Source organism: Acomys minous, assembly GCF_964271855.1.
Source record: "Acomys minous genome assembly, chromosome: 14".
Taxonomy (NCBI): domain Eukaryota; kingdom Metazoa; phylum Chordata; class Mammalia; order Rodentia; family Muridae; genus Acomys; species Acomys minous.
Genome location: NC_140496.1, coordinates 82,270,147 through 82,289,302, shown reverse-complemented (window position 1 = coordinate 82,289,302; position 19,156 = coordinate 82,270,147). Strand labels below are relative to the sequence as shown.

Genomic DNA, 19,156 nt, shown 5'->3' with positions numbered 1-19,156 from the left:
GAAGAAGGCCCCTCTGGATGTTTGCTACCTTTCAAATGGTGGTGTTGCCATAGAATGAATACTAGAGTTAAGGACTCATGCAAAGCTACAATGGATTTTCAAAAGCCTCACATGTGTGTCACTGGGTAGAGTGCTGAGCGAACGTCCACAAAGGGAGGGAAGAACACCAGCCATGCAGCGTCTCCAGCATCAGCCCCCATCGCACAGAACCATGGGGCAGGGTGCTACTTACAAGACCCAAATGTGAATGGTTTTCAGATGTTTTGCCACAAAGAGGTGCTTCCTGAGAAGTTTTCTTTCCCATTTGGAATACAGGGTGGCCTATTAAGAGAAGCCCCATTTAAGCCACCTGGCATAAAAGGAAGTTTTCTTAAATAGGCTCTATCCCTTAACACTTCAGAGAACTGCAGAGAAAACTAGCCCCTGGCCCAATACAGTCGTATCCATCTTCTCTATATTAGCTGGCAATCTGTGGTGTACCCCTTCCAGGGGGAAGACCCATAGAAACATGAACAAAATTTACTTTTTCTTTACTCCTTTTGTGTCTTCCTTTTGTTTACATAGTTATGTTTCTTGAAATGTGTTTTAGCCTTTTTCTTCTGTTTGTTTGTTTGTTACTGGAACTTTTTTTTGTCTTTACTGATCTTTTTTTATTTCTTTTTGTCTATCCAACAGTGCTGTATGGTTACTAGAATGACAGAGAAGACCTTTGAAAATCACTGTGGTTGATAATCTACCATCACACTTGGAGCTCACAACGCCTTTGCTGGAGCATCCTGAGTGGCTGTAAAAACTAGGCTCCTCACTCAACATCTTCAAATATTAACAGGAGGATCCTTGAAACAGAGGACCAGTGGGCCAGGCTTCACCCAGCTTTCTTTACTCTCTTCCTGCTTTCAGCTCATCCCATTTAAAGGATTTCCCATCCTTCCCCTTTACTTGAGCAAGCCAACCAGCCTATAAAGTTCTGCCTTATTTTCGTGTTTCTAAAGTTCCAGCATTGCAACTTCATGATGTTCCTCTGACTTGGACCCTCTCCCCTTTGTTCTTTCTCCATTTCTGTATCTCCAAATCCTATTCCTTGTGTAAAATATTGTTCAGAATTCAGTCTTTCATGCAAAGTATGGACGGTTTGGTACACTGGTTGCTCACTGCCCCCAGCTCTGAAGTTAAGTTCCTAGTGTAGTTTCTCCATGGTGTTAGTGATTAATTGCTTTCTAAATCAGAACACATGTTTCCTGTGGGGGATGACTTTTCATCCCTCTCTGCATGCAGCACAGGAGAGGCACCTGTGTGCTAGCTGTGTGAGGGAATCTGATTGCTGCCTGGAAAGCAAGCATGTCATCTGAGGAAAGATTCTGAGGTGAGAGAGAATGCACTACAACACCTGCTGCTAGTTGCTTTTCAAATGCTACATCTGCCTACTCTCCAGGGTATATTCACAAAACATGACGGCCAGGGAATATTTACTTGATGGGTACTGTTGGTGACCCCGAACGATGGAAGTGAACATTCTGCCACTTCCCATCCCGGCGGTGCCACACGCGAGTCTCTTCTGACTGCATAGTCTTTGGCATTCCACTTCCATCCATGTACTGTGTGAGCCGGATGTATGCTATGCAGGCTGCGTCATCCCCTACCAGGTGCACATGAGGGTTCAGGATGATAGTGTGGATTGGTTTGTTGCTTTTGGACAAAGCTGAAAGAGAATGATATAAGAACATAAATTAAGGTCTTATGTTAAAGTAAGCTAAACTCAAGATGAACTTCAAGTGGGTGAATGAGAAATGGCAGTCATTCATGCCTTAATTCGTTTATCTATCTCTACTGATTGAGGGCTGAGTGTTGTATAAAGTACACAGATGTAGCAGATGGGCAGCTCAGGCTTCTTGTGGATCTTCTAGTAAGGGGAGTGGGGGCTGTCTCCGACAAGGACTCTGCCGCCAGCTTTTTGACCACTTCCCCTGGTGGGACTGCTCAGCTCAGTCCTGATGTGACTGGATGAGCTGGGGTGGATGGGAAGGGGGCTCTCCTTTGCTAAGGAATAGGGGAGAGGGTATTGGGGAGAGGGAGGGAGGGTAGGACTGGGAGCTATGACCAGGATGAAAGTGAATAAACAAATACATTAAAAAAGTATAAACAATGAAAGAAAAGTAGATAATCTTTATTTTCTTTGGTTTCCTTAAGGGGCGATTTGCGCTACTCTGGAAATTTGGAATGATTACATAGAAAAGCTACAGAGACACACTCACTTATAACAGGAAAAGGCTAGAAACGGAGCCATACTATGAAGAGAGGTAGAGAAGGCCTGGCCCAAGCCACTGAGAAGCCCCTGTCCTCTGTTAAGGGTCCACTGGGGCACTTGACTGGATGACCTGCGTGGTATTGCTGGAGTTAGGAGATGGGAGGAGGGAAATATCTCAAGTATCAATTTCAGAAGTCACTGTTTCCCTGCACGGATTTGTTCTTGCATTACATCCTGTGACTCTTCAATTTGGTCATAATGTATGTGTGAGCAGCTAGTAAAACTTCACAATCTGCTGTTTGATCACACAGCTGGTTCTGATCAGCCAGTTCTTAAGAGATGTTCCTCACTGGGCTCCACCCTTAGGTGTTTGGATAATATCTACATCCATTCTAGTCACGTGATCAGGAGATTTGTGGGTTGTGACACAATTACGATGGGTGGCATTTTGTAGATTAGAATAGGCTGAACTATTTTAGCTGTTACCCAGATATGTGCTTCATTCTCAGACAATGCCTATTTAAATTACCTAAAATGTTAGTTACATAAAAGGAATATTTTATTATGTAGAGTATGCATTTATGGAAAATAACAGTGCATAGTGTATATAATGTTGAAATGGGTGAAATAATAATGGATTAATAAACTATTTTATTAGAAATAAAACAGTGTTCGTTGACAGATGGAGGAGAGAGTATGAGATGCCTCCATCAAAATGCTGGAATATAAAGACCATGAGAATATTTAACCAAGCTTTGTTAACACAAACTTACCATTAACTATTGTTGCTTGTGTTTGCAAACTGCTAACACAAACAAGAAAGAGAAATTCATGCACTTAAAACACATGCCAAGGCAAACTTGTTAATGCTTTTAATTACTACAAGTGAATCTAATTGCCCTAATTATCATTACAATTCCTTCTTAATTCAGGAGGCTCTCATGGCAAAAAGACTAAATTCTCATCTCAGCCCATGGTAATCTAATGGAAAGTTTAAGGCTAGAGGGAATCCCTGGTTAATGCTGAACCTTTGCCTTAATTTTATTTTTATTTAATTACTAGTTTTTATTATTGGCAGAAACTGCCTTGGAATTATGTTTGTGTTCTGAAAGATATTTGTTTTCTCTGAGTCACTAAAATATAAGACCTTTGCAATCTGGATGGAAACACTTACGATTGCTCATCTCCATTCATACCATATTCTGAAAGTGACTACTTGACCTTCAGGAGCGCTGCTTGTCCGCTGTGAGCATACGGATGCAGTTTCTCTTCTTCTCATATCAACAATTTTACAAAACTCCACGTAATACATGTTCAAAACATTCTATAGAACATACTGCTCCTTCCCTAGGTCTTAATGGCTGTTTTCATATTTTTCAAAATACAATTGACTTTTAGGTTTGAAGTACATGTATTTCAGTTCCAAACATGAACATTTTTTATGGTGCACACACTATCGGTAGAAATCCCCATTTCAGGAAAGAGCCAAAGAGCCTGCAAAGTTGGGAGAAATTCAAGGAAAAGGTGGTAAAGAACTTAGAATGGATACCATTTTCAAAGTAGAATCTGTGGAAGTCCATCCCTTCCACTAAGTTGCCCAAAGCTTCAGGTTCAAAGGCAGTGAGGCCTGGATCACAGATTTTTCTATAGTAAGAAAAAAAAAATCATGAGTGAATGTGCTCACAGTAAAAGTGATAAGCATTTTTATTTACACTCAGTGAAGGAAAGAGATTCTAAAAAGCACCCCAAATAAGAAATTTCTACCATGGACCTTGATATGGTCATTCAACTAGCAGACTCCAAATATCACTCTGTAGAGAACTCACAGAGGCACAGAAATAAGTTAACTGGTCCAGGCACTATCTGCTCTTTTGTAAGATGCCTGCTTTTTAATCCCCAAAGTTAATTTTTTTAGCTTTTTAATTTTTGAATTAAGTTTCCTATGTTTCAAATTGTATTCACATTGAAGACACACTCTAAGTAATTTCAACCATATTTAGCTTTGAAAATAACTATTTTTGGAATGCTTTTTGAGGGACCCACTTTCTCCATCCTCCTCAAACACCATACTGTAACTGGCATGAAGGATAGAATGCCAGTCTGAATTTCCTGGTCCTGTCCATGAGATTACATTGAGTGTGTGTTTAAAACTTATTTTACTTCCAAAAGAAAATTAATAAATGATTCAAACGGGCACAATAGGTTTCTTTCTAATCATGTAAGCAGAATTCAGCAAAGGAGTACACAACTCTAAACTATTCCCAAGAAACCAATGGGCTTTCTTTAGAGAAACTTACTTATTCAGTGGAGAACTATCAAACATGAACAGTACAAGCCATCAATGATAACTCATTAATACTAATATAGAAGTTAATGCAAAGTGCCTCAAAGGCAGGTTATGGTGAACAGGAACAATACAGGAAGGATGGAAAGAGGATTGGGGCTGCCCTTTTATGAATGAGCAAGCAACAGTTTTGCAAGTATGAGGCAGGTACTGAGTAGGAGGACGGGCAGCAAGAACTGTGAGTATAACTCAAAGAATTCGGACTATTTATTAATTTACTCCAAAGGAGAAATATAGTGGATGGGAACATATTTAGTTTCAAATGGATATTTTCAATATAGGAGAGAAACTTTCACTGTTTATCAGAAAAACAAAATTGTGAGCCTAATTTCCTAGGGTTCTTCAAAGTGTAACACAGTTCATGGACCATGGTCCTGGCCAACTGGGAATGTTGCTATACACACGTTATTCAGCGGGACTTTCAGGCCAGCCTGGGCCACAGGAGTTCCTGCTTCAAAACACCCAGACAAAACCCAGAGGAATGCAGAGCTGGCAGCCTGGGAAGAACACTTTAAGGTCACAAATCAAAGCAATCATCCTTTGTGATGAAGGTGGTGGCAGAGGGTAAGTAATGAACTTTCTCTCAGATTGCCTGCTGGGCAGGTATTTTTAAGCTCAAGTAAAATATATATCATTTCTTCCTCTGGCAGCAGAAATGTATTCGGTGAGGTGTTATTAATTCCTCTATAAATATGGTTTAGTTGTCAGTTTGTGAATCCAAATTTCATACCACCTCACATTGGCTCTGATATCTTATAATGTATTATAATGAAACTTTTTTTTAACATATTTTGCAAAAGAGACAACATATTGGAAAGTAAATCTATCTATCTATCTATCTACCCATCTATCTATCTATCTATCTATCTATCTATCTACCCACCTACCTATCACCTATCTTCTTCATCATCATCATCTACCTACTCACATATCCATCATCCATAGGTATACTTATCCACCTATGTATCTATCATCTATTTTCTTGGCACAAGCTTTAGATTAATAAAGTCTGAGTGTAATCTGGACATATTGGTTGGGGATGGTGCCATGAGCAAAGTGTAGGGACCAGAAGACAGAGCCTCACCAAAATATTCTTCAACCTAAGAAGCTTTGGAATGGAAGTAACATTGGATCATCCTTGGGCCTGTAGCACATCACCTGGCCACAATTACACCCTGACTGACAAAACACAACTTTTGTCTTCTATAGAAGATGGATATCACAAAAGGAGCTTTTAAAGAGTCTTCTTATTCTTTAGAAACCCACAGAGGTCTAAGAAGGTTATAATGGCAAAACAAATTTAAAAAAGAACAATCTCTATGGCACAGAGTTATTATAAGCCACAGTTAAAAAGAGAGTTGTTGTCTGTGACAGTAAGGATACAAACCCCAGCCTTTACTGTTTGTTTTATCAAGAAGACTTTATTATGTGAAAGTGAAATTGCTGATGCCCCCCCACCCCCACACATGTTCAGGTGTCTGCACGTTTGTATATATACACTCATAATTTGTCTACAGAAATCAGCTTCCAGATTCAGGTCCCACATATACTGACTGCATTCCCTATTTTACATTGCCTATTTTCATGTGTTTGGATAGTAAACATCCATCAATTAGTTGATTTTGCTACAATTTAATGGAGAGAAGATTTACTTGGGCTCTGGGTTTCAGAGGGCCTCAGTCCATCACAGGTTTTGCTTGTGTACAGCAGGAAACATGATTGCGACTGTGCCTTTTTCATTTACATATCATTGTCATTTATGTATTTCTTCTGCTTATAGTCTGTTCTTATCCTTTGTCATTTTTTTCTTTCCAACCATATACACTGAGCATGAAAACTAACTTTTGAAACATTTTGCAAACATTTTTCTAAGTTGATTCTGTTAGTTTTGGTTTGGACCATTAAAATTAGTTTTATATACCAATGTTATCAGTTGGGGAATTGGTTTCATTTATGATTACTTTTACTAGGAATTAGATTCAAATTCTCCCCTCCCGCCTTTTTATTTAACACTTTTACACAGCAGAATTGTGTGGTAAGGGAAAAAAAGGATATAGACTTACATCCCTAAACAGCTTCACAATGACCCTTCATGTCTTATTTAAGTAAAATGCTTTCTTTTTCTTAAGCACAGTGATTCCTTTTATACAAAATATAATCCAGAAGTCTGTGACTATGTAAATTAATCATAAAATCCTCTACTTTAGTAAAAAACTCCCCTTAATATAAAAGCATCCTCAACAGATGCAGATGAAGTTGAGCTTCATTGGTTGGCAAGGATGCTTGGCTTCACCACTTGTCATCTTTTCTGTCCCAACCCCTAGCAGAACTACAAAGGAACAAATTTCTTAATGCACTTCTGGTTTTTTTCATTTTAAGTCTTTGTCTAAATGGATTTCTCTGATGCTTTACTTTCACTCAGAATTGTAGGTGATTACAAAGAAATATCATTCACAAAGCCATTCCTGGGTCCTTAGATCACAAATTGAGTCATCTCTCTGAAATCATAAACAAGTTGTTTCTCTTGAGGGCCCTTTGCCATTTAATGGCATAATGTCATTGTCAACATGTTAAAGCGGGGGTCAAACATTCAGGACTTCAGACATGCTGAAAAATGCAATGGCATAGAAAATACAGTTCCCCAATGTGTGGAAGCAAAGCAATCCTATCTGTCTCTCTACTCACGTGTAAGCTTCGAAGTCCCCATTGTTGATAGCTTCAATCAGTTGCTCAGTAACTTTGATGATCTCCTGCTTTCGTGCTAAAAGGAAAAATAGAGTCTGATGAGAATAAAGGACAAAAGCCACATAAAATACTGGTCATCAATACAGCTGCTTTACTTAATGTACGTCATGGGAACCACTCTCCTGGGCAAGATGGCTGTTCCTTTGTGCATAGTCTTGCTGCTCAGAATGGAAGGCCAACAACACCTACTTGTCCTAGGAGCACTTAGAAGCACCAGTATCCTGGTCCCATCCCAGACGACGAGATTCAGAACCTGCATTTTACCAGGGCTCTCAGGTTCCTCTCGGAAGCACCACTCCATTTTATTTGCTCACAAACAGCAGGCACCTCATTCACTTTTGCTACCCTCATCATCTTGTCTTTGTGAACCTTTTTTTTTCTGTCCTCTATTAGCAAATGTGTTACTGAAAAAGTTAGGCTTTAACAAGTACCAAAGAGCAAATATCTAGTTTCAAAATAAATATGGTGTATTGCACCAAGACATCCTTCCTCTTCAGGTCAACCTGCCTGGCCCTTCCAGAAGCATCAACACTACGCTAGGCCATCATACTTAGATGAATGGGTTTTAGTAAATTATTTACATTGTGCTTAATTGACAGAAACAGATGAATTGGTGAAACAAGTGTGGGCAATAAATAGATGGAGAACCCCTTGCAAAATTATCAAATACAACAAACATCAGACATAAGCAGTGTCTTTTCCTACCTAACAATTAGTAAGATCATTAATGGTTGGTCTGGTTTGGATATCACCCCTTCAGCAAATTCCTTTCCAATTGTACCTGATTCAAATGTCTCTTCCATCTATTAAAATACCTGTAGTTCCTGAGCTGTCCCCTGGGTATCCCTGACACTTCCTTAGGTTAAAGCACATAACTTGGAGCTAGAGAGATGGCTCATTGGCTAAAAATACCATCTGCTCTTCCAAAGGACTCAGGTTCAATTGCGAGCACCCACATGGCAGTCACAACTGTATGTAACTCCAGTTCCAATGGATCTGACACCTTTCATACTAATGCACATAAAATAAAAATAAATAAATAAAAACAATTAGCAGGGTGCGGTGGCACAATACAAGCACTCAGGGAGGCAGAGGCAGGCTGATTCCTGTGAGTTCGAGGCCAGCCTGGTCTACAAAGTGAGTCTAGGACAGTCAAGTCTACCTAGAGAAAGCCCATCTTGAAAAATCAATAAAGGAAAATAAAACTAAGCACAGAGCTTGTTTTTTTTATTAAGCTTTGCACATTGTGTCAGCTGTATCTTCCTATTTAAATAGAAAGTTCTTCATGATCAAAGAATATGCTGTTTTTTTGTGTTGCCTAAGAAATCTTTGTTCAATAAGATAGGCATTAAATACATTTATGAATATGATCAATTGAGACTAGTGATACCATTTTATTAACTTCAGAATGTTGGTTTCTTAGTTTCAAAATTATTTTTAAAATATTAAGTTGACTAAGCTTTGTTTTAGGATCACTGTACTTCACCAGAATTAGACTGGGGGGGTGTCACACAGTTAATTTGGGACTTTTCTGTGTGAGGCATGTGACATCATGATGCTAACCTTTGCTTTTAATTCTTTATTGATTACAGGAATCACTTTTCTAAATGAATCTGATTTTCAGGTTTTAGCACAAACTCTAAGTGTGTGTTCACTTTCAAACTCCAAGTTATCTAGGTGGAAGTGTTTCTTATTAAAAAGCAAAACTTTAAAACTAATTTGGCTCCATTAAGACTATATGATCCCACCACATAACAAATACAGTAGTCAGTTATCTTATAAAACGACTATTTGATTTGCCCATAAAATGGATCCTAACAATGTAAATATTTATAAAATAAAAGCATCATGTTACAATTCACAGTAGTTGCATAACTTTTTGATGAAAGAGGAGAATATGGGGTTTCCTGCCCTCTCTACACATTTATAATATTTCTTGTTTCTTTTCATTTGACTGATCAATATGAGTAGTATAAGCATCCTCAGGACCTACTGATGGAGTGGTACCAGCTGATAGTTCTGGAGCAGGGATGCTGCCAGGGGTACATTCACTTTAGTTAGGCAACAGGTGGTTCATCTGTCTGTGGCCTTGGTGGTGAGAAGCACTGGCAGAGGCCCATGACAGCTAACCTGATTCTGGAATATGAAAGGCATCTGTGAGAAGCTGCTCAGAAAGTGAGTGTAAAGATATGGCTGCCAAGGCTCCCTCCTCACATGAGACCCTCATTTAAATCTAGCATCACAGGCTGGTTGGAAAATCATAATTTGAAAACAACAATCTTTTAAAACTAATGAAAAGGAGGAGGAAGAGGAGGAGGACAAGGAGAAGGAGGAAGAGGAGGAGGAGGAGAAGAAGAAGACGATGACGATAGCCAAGTGTTGGTTGGCTGTGTGACTTCAGTAGGCAGTTCAAAGAATGTGGAAACTTCTGGAACAGTTTCCAAGGCCCTGAAAACCCACATCCTCTCCCGAGCACATGACAAAGCCAGGAACAGCAGCAGAGAGTGTCCTTTTGCTCAGAACCGCCGCCGTAGCCCAAATACCCCTTAGCTTTCAGATGTTTTTGCTAGTGGCTTAGGTTTGCTTAAGCATGATCAGAGCTACAGAGACCATCTTAGCTCTCACATTGGCCTCGCCGAGCAAAACACAGGCTCAAGCAGGGTGCTTCTGTGTTGTACCATACTGGAGGTAATGTGAGGCTTGGCTTAGGAAGGGCCTGAAACTCAGCAATCTCTGAAGTGTTCATTTCCCCTAGGCACAGGCGTGTGAGTGAGTCACAGTTGGGCCTGGCACATGACAGCTGACTCTTGGAAGGAAAGCAGAAGGCTGGAAATGAATCACTTGTGTACAGGGCTCTGAGGTTAGAAGCTGGAGCTGTTGTCACAAGCTCAGCATCTGACCCAGGGCGTGAGGGTGGGGTGGGTGCCAGCTAGCCTTCTCCCAGCAGCAGTGAGGTTTGTAGGCAATCACTATGCCAGGTCTCTGGCTAGCTAGTCTCTAGGAAGAGGGTTTGCTTTTTTGCTCTCCCTTTTTCCTTAAGAGAAGAAATGTTGATCCCAGAAGGCAAAGTGGGGAATATTACCAAGGAGGAGGGAGAGTGCATAATGGCACTCCTTGTCTTTAATACGTCACCAGGTCAATCTCAGAGAGCAGCAGACTAGCAGCAGCACCCAAAGTAGTTTTTGAAGATTTACAGCTTGGGAAAAGAGAAAAGCAAGTGGGAAGGATGGTTTCCACATGCACAGTGCACTCTACACAGGCACGCACACACATTGAGCATGTTCCCCTAGCCACATTCATAGCTCCTTTGACATTTTTTATAATAATTTATTTACATTACATCTCGATTGTAATCCCTTCATTCTTATCTTCCTGTCCCGCCTCCCCTGCCCTGACTGTGAAGGTCAGAGCACACAGATCCAGTAAAGGGGTGCAAGCCAATATCCCTTCCCCAACACAACTATAGGGTAAGTCTATAGTCCTACCAGTACCTGCTTTCTTCAATGTTCCCCTTTAGCATTCAGACTAATCAAGACTAACCTAAGTGGGGTGGAACTTCCTCTCAGACCACCCTGGGAAAACTTTACAGAAGGAAGGAATTCCCTTGTTCTCCGGGTTTGCTTAGGGCAACTGAAGTATCCAAGTCTCTTTTCAGCTCAGTTGCGGTGTACCTGGAGGCCGCCTACTTATTCCTCCACTTTAAGCTTCTCGCTAGGTTTTTGAAGAGAAGGCCTTTCTTCCCTCATACCGCCTCTAGTATGACGCAATGTGTTCCAGTGCCTCTCAGCACAATGATCCTGTACCCATCCCCAGGGGTTAAAGGCTGTCTTGTGCGAGAGATTCCTTTCTGCTTTTGAGCTCTGTCCTAGTGCAGAAGGGAAGTCACCCTCCCAGGTGTACTTACCATGTCCTTCAGATCTGCACCTTCAAGCCTGCTTTAAAATCCCCACTTGAATAGTTTAACATACTTCAAGGCCAGCTACTTGACCTAAACTTGTCAAGTTTCATGACCCCCTGTGAGAGGAGACAGACAGGGGAGAGAGAAAGGCTAGAGCGTTTTATATTGTGAGGTCACATCTGGACTTCACATTGTGGAAAGAAACCTGTATATGCACATTATAAAGGTCTCAGCACCTAGACACTGCTAATGAATTGTTTAGTGTGGGGTATTGCCCTGGACAGAATGTAAGGTCTCAAACAAATTCAAACCCAAGCACACAGAGCTGCCAATGAGGGAAAACACAAGAGGGACCATGCAGGAGACAGGAGAGAAGCTCCAACCCGTGGTGTGAATCTCATCTGGGGGACAGACAATGCTGGTCACCTGACCAGAGGGCTGAGCCTGCAGTGACTCACTTCCTTGTTTCTTAGCTCTTCCTTCCCTATGTAACCTGCTGGTTGGAGACAGTTGCAGGGCTAGTTGTCATTGTAGTTCTGATGTGCTGCCCTCTCAGGTCACTGATATTGAAGAAAGCATCACTTACAGGTTCGATTACAGGTTCGATTCCTGTCTGTTTATTGGCTTTTCATATGGCGCTGCCATATTCCTGTTATAAGATCTAATTGCTTTTCCATGGATCTCTACCCAAATGTATAACAAGAAGACACCTGAAAACCAGACGGAATAAATACCCTACCCTTCTTCAATCTAATTCACCAAATTCTGTTGTTTCATCTGGGTCCCAGTGCTCAGTCCTAACATACTTTCTACTTGAGTTTCTGTGAATAATGCAGATCTTCCCTTCTCCTTACAAAACACGCAGATGCTTGCACAGTCACCTCTCTTCCGACTGTTTGCATGGAAGTCTTCTATAACCTTCTCATTGTTGTTAGCATTCAAAAAGGATCTTCAAACCCTTTCACGGTCTAGACCCTGCTCATCTCACTAGACCTAGTCCAAGGCTGCTTTAGTCCCATGATGCTTCCAGGAATTCACAATGCCCTCGCTGCTTCCTTCTCCCAGCTCTGCATATGCTCTGTCCTGTCTTCTTAGTAAACATCTGACACCCGTGGCTCTACATTTGTTTACAAAACCAGAGCTCGACTAATTTTCTTTTTAAAAGACCTGTATAGCACCAACAGATGTGGTAGCATGGAGGGGGAAAATCTCATTGGGTCTTAACTTTAAACAAAGAATTACAAACAACTGAGGATGCTGAGAGTAGGGGAAACAGTCACCCCCAGGGATGTGTTTGCCAATTGGTTATCTTATACCAAGTGGTGAGCCCTGAAATCATGTACAGATAAGTAATAGTAAATGGACTGAGCAGATTGAATTTGGTGTGTGTGTGTGTATATATGTATGTATGTATGTATGTATGTACAAAACAGTAGTGAAGAAGAAAGCGACTATGAATCGAGAGGAAGCAAGGTGTGGACAGAAGGTGTGGGAAGGAGGAAATGGGAAGAGGCGAATGATGTAATAACTCTTCCTTGGCCTTCAGATTCGGTCAAGTTCAAGGGATATTTATTATAAATCTCCACATGTCTTATTCTTGATTTTAAAAATCAGTCAGTGCCCTTACCCTTATGTGGTTCGTTCAGCTAGTCAGTTTTGTCTATTCCTTTGTGAGGGGCAGGCACTGGACCATTGCAATACCAGCACCTAGCATGGTTCCTGGCTTAGCAGAAATGTCCAATACATACTTGAATGAACACACTTCCTTTATAATTACGTCCGGCCGTCTTTCCAGTACACAATGTTGCTTTCTTTGGGATCAGACAGAGCCTTTAAGGAATATAAAACAGGGATGAGGATGTAGCTCAGGAACAGGGCATGCACTTAGCATGCAGGAGGCCCCAGAGTCAATCCTTAGCACCAAAACAAGTCCATAATATGAGGGCCTAATAAAAATAAATTTAGTAACCTGTTTTCTGCAATGAAAGAAAAAACTTTCCTGTGTGACTCATATGCAACTAATCACCAAATTCTTTTCCTTTCCCATATTTTCTTTTTATTAATGGAATTTACCAAGGCTCCCAGCTGGGTTTCTTCTAGAGTCTACCGTTCCTTTGTCCTCACATACAATCATCCATGAGTCATGGTTTTCTTTGGTATTTGTGATGTTTCCCAGGGTACATCCTCATAGCTCATGGCAAGCTCATTCACTCCTCCGGTTTGAACCACACGCTGAGGATTGCCTACTCTCTCCCCCGGAGTCCTCGTCTTTGCGGTCTCTGTGGTCCTGCTTCTTACAGCTTATGGTAGGGCATTTCAGAGTCAGTTCAGGTTCCAGCTCCACCCGCTGTGTCTCTGGACTCATCACCTTGACCAGTGAACACAGTCTACTGAGATGCTCTAGCCCTCTGTCTTTGGGGCCTCCTTTTGGTTCACTCCTTCATAAAATGGACCACTAGGGTCCCCTCCCAGCTGAAACAGACAGTCTTTTCCCACAGGGCCCATTGCCCTGGATCTGATCTAGGCTTTCGCAAGTTCTCGTCTCCAGGGTCTTTTGCCCTCCCAGCCTGTTCTGCCTCTCACTACAGCAGAACCATCCACCGCACTCCCTTTAGGTTTTCAGGGTCTACTGTTCAGAAGTCAAAGATGACCTGTGCACTTGAATACTTTTCCAACATTGCCTTCGACTTTCATTCCCACTCAGCACCTGTTCTCCAGCCATCCCAGGAACTCTGTTCTTTCTCTAGTCCCTAATCTTGGATGAAACTGTGTTTTCCTCTCTACAGCACCTCCTGCCATTTTGTAGTTCTTCCTGGAGATCTCCTCCTCTATGCCCTGCTCATAGGTCACCTCCTACACTGCTGCTGTTCCAGAGGGCTCCACACCTAGCTTTTATTTTTTTCTTAATCTCACTGTGATTGTACTGCACTGCCTAATCAGTACGTGACTATTTGGTACTAAGCCAATATTTCTAAATGCACATGCATATGAACAATACTCACACAATCTATATAAAATATAGCGTGCATTTGAAATCATTAAGTAAATGCCAAACACCCAGCTGCCGCTCTGATCGCAATCTGGATGCGTAAGTCAGCAGAAGGCCACAGAGACCAGGCTGCAGATTCTGAGCGGTTACAATACATGTGGGCATGGCAGGAAAAGCTAGGGGTTGTCAGGCAATGTCAAAAAACACTTGTTTCATTTCCAGAAAGAATGTAAAGGAAACACCCCAGGTATATGAGTTTAGGGTTTTTATTTGCTTATATTTGTGATTACTGAGCTTATTGATATAACGGACTCAAGGCATGTAACTGTCTGCAATGTGGCTTTTTACTAGGATATTTTCAGAACGTTACATGTTGAAATGCTTTATTGGGCCATATTTAAAGGTTACTTATTCAGTACTAAAAGCTGTACAGTAGAAACAGTAGTGTGCTTTCCTTGGAGCTGTCCACTAGTCCTTGCTCTCCGGTGACACTGCGCAGTTGTGTTCTGTCTTTTTCCACATGAGCACTGCAGTTTAGTTTAATTCCTGGCTGCATTTCTCAGAGGGAAGTTACTCGGCTCCCAGACACTTGAAGGACAGGGAAATGGAGTGACTTGCGAAGCTACCCAGCAAATTCAGATGAGGCAGGAACTTGAGCTTCACGTGGCTCAGGCCCTTGCTTGCTATTCAAATCGCTAACCTCTGTTCCTTTATAGCCCACAGCCATTACTTCAATATTTTGAAATCATAAACCTAAATGAGCCACCTAAACGCCTTTGAACTTATTCTGGCAAGGTGACTGACTACTTAATTACTGGGTCAGGCTTGCAATGAATTACTGTGCCAGTTCCACACATCTGGGAGCCCCGTGGCTTTATTGTCTTTTTCCATGCTGCCATTAACAAAATAACCCTTGGGAACTGTTACATTAGGCAAATATACAAATTAGGGTCATTTTCCCACTGTTGGTAGTTTTAGAGAAAAGGTGCCTATCTGCCCAGCCATGCTTAGCACTCTCTGTGCAATTAACAGCTTAGTTCATAGTGACTTTATTTTTACTTCACTAACTTTGTGTTAGTTAACACTGGAGAGAATAACATCTATTATTTTATTATTTAAAATAACACCTATCGGATTAGCAATCTCTAAAATTTTACTCAAATATAATCCTAGCAATCCATCACCAAATTTATATATAGGAATGCTTCTAAAAGTTACTTTGGCCGGGTGTGGTGGCGCACGCCTTTAATCCCAGCACTTGGGAGGCAGAGGCCAGCGGATCGCTGTGAGTTCGAGGCCAGCCTGGTCTACAAAGTGAGTCCAGGACAGCCAAGGCTAACACAGAGAGACCCTGTCTTGAAAAACCAAAACAAACAAACAAACAAACAAACAAACAAAAGTACTTTGATGGTTCTGATATAGAAGGCATTTATTATAAAATATCCACTTCTTGGGTCTGGAAACATGGTTCTGTGGTTCAGAACAGTGACTACTCTTCCTGAGGACTGAGGTTTGATGGCTCATAACCTTCTGTAAGATACCCTCCAGTTTCAGGGTATCTGACACCCTCTTCTGGCCTCTGAGGGTACCAGACATATGTATGGTGCACAGATATATATGTAGGCAAAACCCATATATGACAATGATGATGATAAATTCTAAAATTTCTTAGGCTTCAGTCACTCTCCCTCCCATGACAAAAATACAGTTACTCAAACTAAAGTTTAAAAGCTGGTTAGCTGAGGAACAAGTGCCAATATTACCTGTTAGCTTTTTATGGTTTAACATTTAGCAATTACACACAAAGGAGCAGAAAGACCCAACATTGGGGTTATTTAGTGTACATGCTCACAGGCCTAGATTTTTTTAAATTCCTAAAGTTATTTTTGAGCTGAAAATTAGGTGAAACATACACTATTTTTAAAAATTAAAGGATGTGTAGCTAGGCCTGGTGGTGTAATTCTTTAATTCCAGCACTTGAAGAAAAGGGCTGATGGTACTCTATGTCTTGAAGTCCAGCCTGTTCTATACAGAAAATTCCAGAAGAACAAAGGCTACATGGTGAGACCTTGTCTTGGAGCTTGTGTGGGGTGTGGGGTGTGGATGGGGAGGATGTATAAAGCAGTGATAAGAGATTTTCGTAGGAAAAAAGGCTTAAATGTTTTGTGGTATAAAGAAACTGTGTGGTTTCTATGAACATTGACATGTAAAATAATTAAGGTGAGTCACATAAGAGCAGCTACCTAACTGCTCTGCTACTCCAGGCTGACTTCAAGATCCTGGAAATCACTTAACATTGAGTGTACCATCAAGTGCATAGAGTATTAGTATCTCTGTCAATCAGTTAGATGTGGTACCACTTTCAGTTAAGAGTTGAGGACATAGAGGGAGGAGGAGGAGAAAGGGAAGGAAAAGGAGGGGGAAGAGGAAGAGGATGAAGAGGAGAAAAGAAAAAGTGGGGGAAACAAGAAAAAGTCCATCATTACCTAGTGTATAATTTCCAGAGTCTAAAAAGGAGAGTCTTGAAGAGGAAGCAGCAAGGACAACTCACAGAACACACAGTCAAGTCCATCCTCTCCTTGACTCCACACTGTGTGAGGTCATAGAGCATCTATTCTCAACAATTAGTGGGGAGCTAGTGGAAAAGCTTATGACACAAATAAGATGATTAAGCCATGAGATTATGAAGATGTTATGGACCTTGTCATGTGTCTGTCTATAGCACTGTGGCCAATGGGCAGAATGAAATGTAGTTAGTTCACGTGTTTATCCACCACCACTTGATACTATTGGAATTAACAGGGCTAACCAGGTAAAGCAGTAGTGAGCCTGAATAAATGTAGGCTGGTTTGTCCCAACTTCTAAGACTGCCTTAGGGTCAGAAGGAGATTGCCTATGTTTTTCATGTTCACTACAGACACACACTCACACAGGCCTATGGATTTCTATAGTACTTTCTATGTCTCTATGCATATAAAAAACAGCAGCAAAAAAAGACTGCTCCAAAAAGATTGATTTCTTTGATTAACTACTATATTTTCCAAAGCTTAATTTGGAAAGACAAAGATGCCCAATCAGACCCAAATGTTTTATTAACATGATACTATTGCAGTGGTGGCACAGACTCACCAATTTAGCTGGGAAATATGCTGCTCTAAATTCACCTTAGAAAATTAATTTTAAAAAATGCTTATTTGAAGTGGGGCTTATTTTACAGACATAATCTTATCTACTTGGGAGACTGTAGCAGGAGACAGGTTCTGCTGGGTTACAAAATTCAAAGCTAGCTTGGGAAACTTAGTGAGACAGTACTCCAAACAACAACAACAACAACAACAACAACAACAACAACAACAACAACAACCATAAAAAGAAGGCTAGGGATGTAGCTCAGCGGTCAAGCACTTACCTAGCATGTGTGACGCCCATGTTCAACCTTTAGTAACACACGTGTTCATGAAAGTGCTTATTGGACTATCTTAGCTGGATTTCAATCTCAATATGAAGTCTATGAAACCAAGGCATTATTGTTTTAACTGATGTGGCTACAGCCAAAATTAAATTTGTTAATTCTGTGTTTCAGAGTTAACAACAGTGTGCTTATTCCCACATACTCCATGCATTATGCACATTTTCATAACGTGTCAAATTTCCAGAAAATGTAACATGATAGAGTCACATCTGTGGCTGTGGGTCATTTCCCTTTATCTGTTGAGTTCTAAAGATGAGCATAAGAGCTGGGAGCGTGGCAGTAGGTGAAGGTCCTTGTCGTCCCCCTTGTTAGCCTGACTTGAATCTGAGGAATCCACGTGCTAAAAGGGGAAATAGTGCTACTTCAAACTGTCCACAGCGGTGGCAGACTATCTGCCTCGTGTGCTCTGGCAGGGGCTCGATTCTCACAGCTGAAGGTAGTTTAATTCTGGAGACTCTAGAGAGGGTATAGAAGACCAGAGCCCCAAGAGAGGAGATGTAGTTCCTGCTCCTGCTGCTGCTGCTGCTGTGTTTTAACTCTAAGATTATGAGGCACAATGCCACATATACAAGAACCTACAGAAGTTAATAATTGTTATGTGTGTGTAACAGTTAAAGTGTTCTGTATATTTTAATGGCTTCTAGGATATGACTTGGTTGGTATACAATATGCTTCCCCCTTTATCAGTTTAGTAACTATTCTTGCGACTGTCCAACACTATCCCAGATTTCATGGAAACAAACAAACATCAACACAAAGGAAGCTTACACTCTAGTAGGGGGAAGAGGGGCAGTGACCCATAATTAAGCTCACATTTCTGCTCATCACATATATTAAGAGAGAAGAGCAAGAGAAGAGGGTGGAGGAAAGCTGGGCTTTGGGGAGACACGCTTGTGAGCAGTTTCTGTGGAAGATCTTACACACAGATAAACATCTGATGGGAGACTAGAAAGGAAGAAGCACCAGGCCACTTGGAATGTGTATCAGGACACACCAGGGAGGAATAGTAAATGCACAGGTGCCAAGGTAGAAATTTGCAATGCGCACTTGCAAGAGTGCTCTTGCAATGCATGTAATAGAGAAGAGGTCAGGTAAGGGGAGGGCTGTCCGGGGTGTCGGGGGAGAGGGGGGAGGCTCTTAATGGATTCTAATGGAGAATCCTAAGCGGAACATTATTATATTTTAAAGTGGCACCCGAATACTGTGTCAAGAATAGACTACAAACACAAAATGCGAAGGAGAGGCTATGCCAGTAAGTAGGTGAAATATGCTGTTATCTTGGGCCAAAGCGATGGAGGAGGAGTCAACAAACAAAAGCCAATTCAAACTAAGGAAACAAAAGCACTACAGTCTGTACCCTGAAGGAGGAACCAGAGACTCTGCTGAGACACCGGATGTGGGTGGAAGCAAGACTGATGACTCAGGCATATTGAAGGAGCTACAGTGTGACACAGTTATGTCAA

At 41.3% G+C, this 19,156-nt stretch overlaps 1 protein-coding gene and 1 long non-coding RNA gene across 14 annotated transcripts in view; one reads left to right on the top strand and one right to left on the bottom strand.

Moving 5' to 3' along the window:
* Positions 1-19,156, top strand: part of LOC311583772 — a 671,074-nt gene that overhangs the window by 8,561 nt on the left and 643,357 nt on the right. The window lies entirely within an intron of this gene.
* The window catches only part of CAMK2D (calcium/calmodulin dependent protein kinase II delta), a gene marked incomplete at its 3' end in the record, with an annotated part of 237,778 nt that overhangs the window by 3,078 nt on the left and 215,544 nt on the right, over positions 1-19,156 (bottom strand). For 10 of the 13 annotated variants that reach the window (XM_084757608.1, XM_084757615.1, XM_084757606.1 and 7 more), the window contains 4 exons: positions 7,275-7,350; positions 3,795-3,889; positions 1,471-1,699; positions 233-321 (listed from right to left, as the gene is read on the bottom strand). In XM_084757608.1, coding sequence (XP_084613734.1) covers positions 255-321; positions 1,471-1,699; positions 3,795-3,889; positions 7,275-7,350 — 467 coding nt within the window. Of the gene's footprint in view, positions 1-232; positions 322-1,466; positions 1,700-3,794; positions 3,890-7,274; positions 7,351-19,156 lie in introns of those variants that run through there. The other 3 variants (XM_084757609.1, XM_084757610.1, XM_084757614.1) reach the window with 2 other exon arrangements.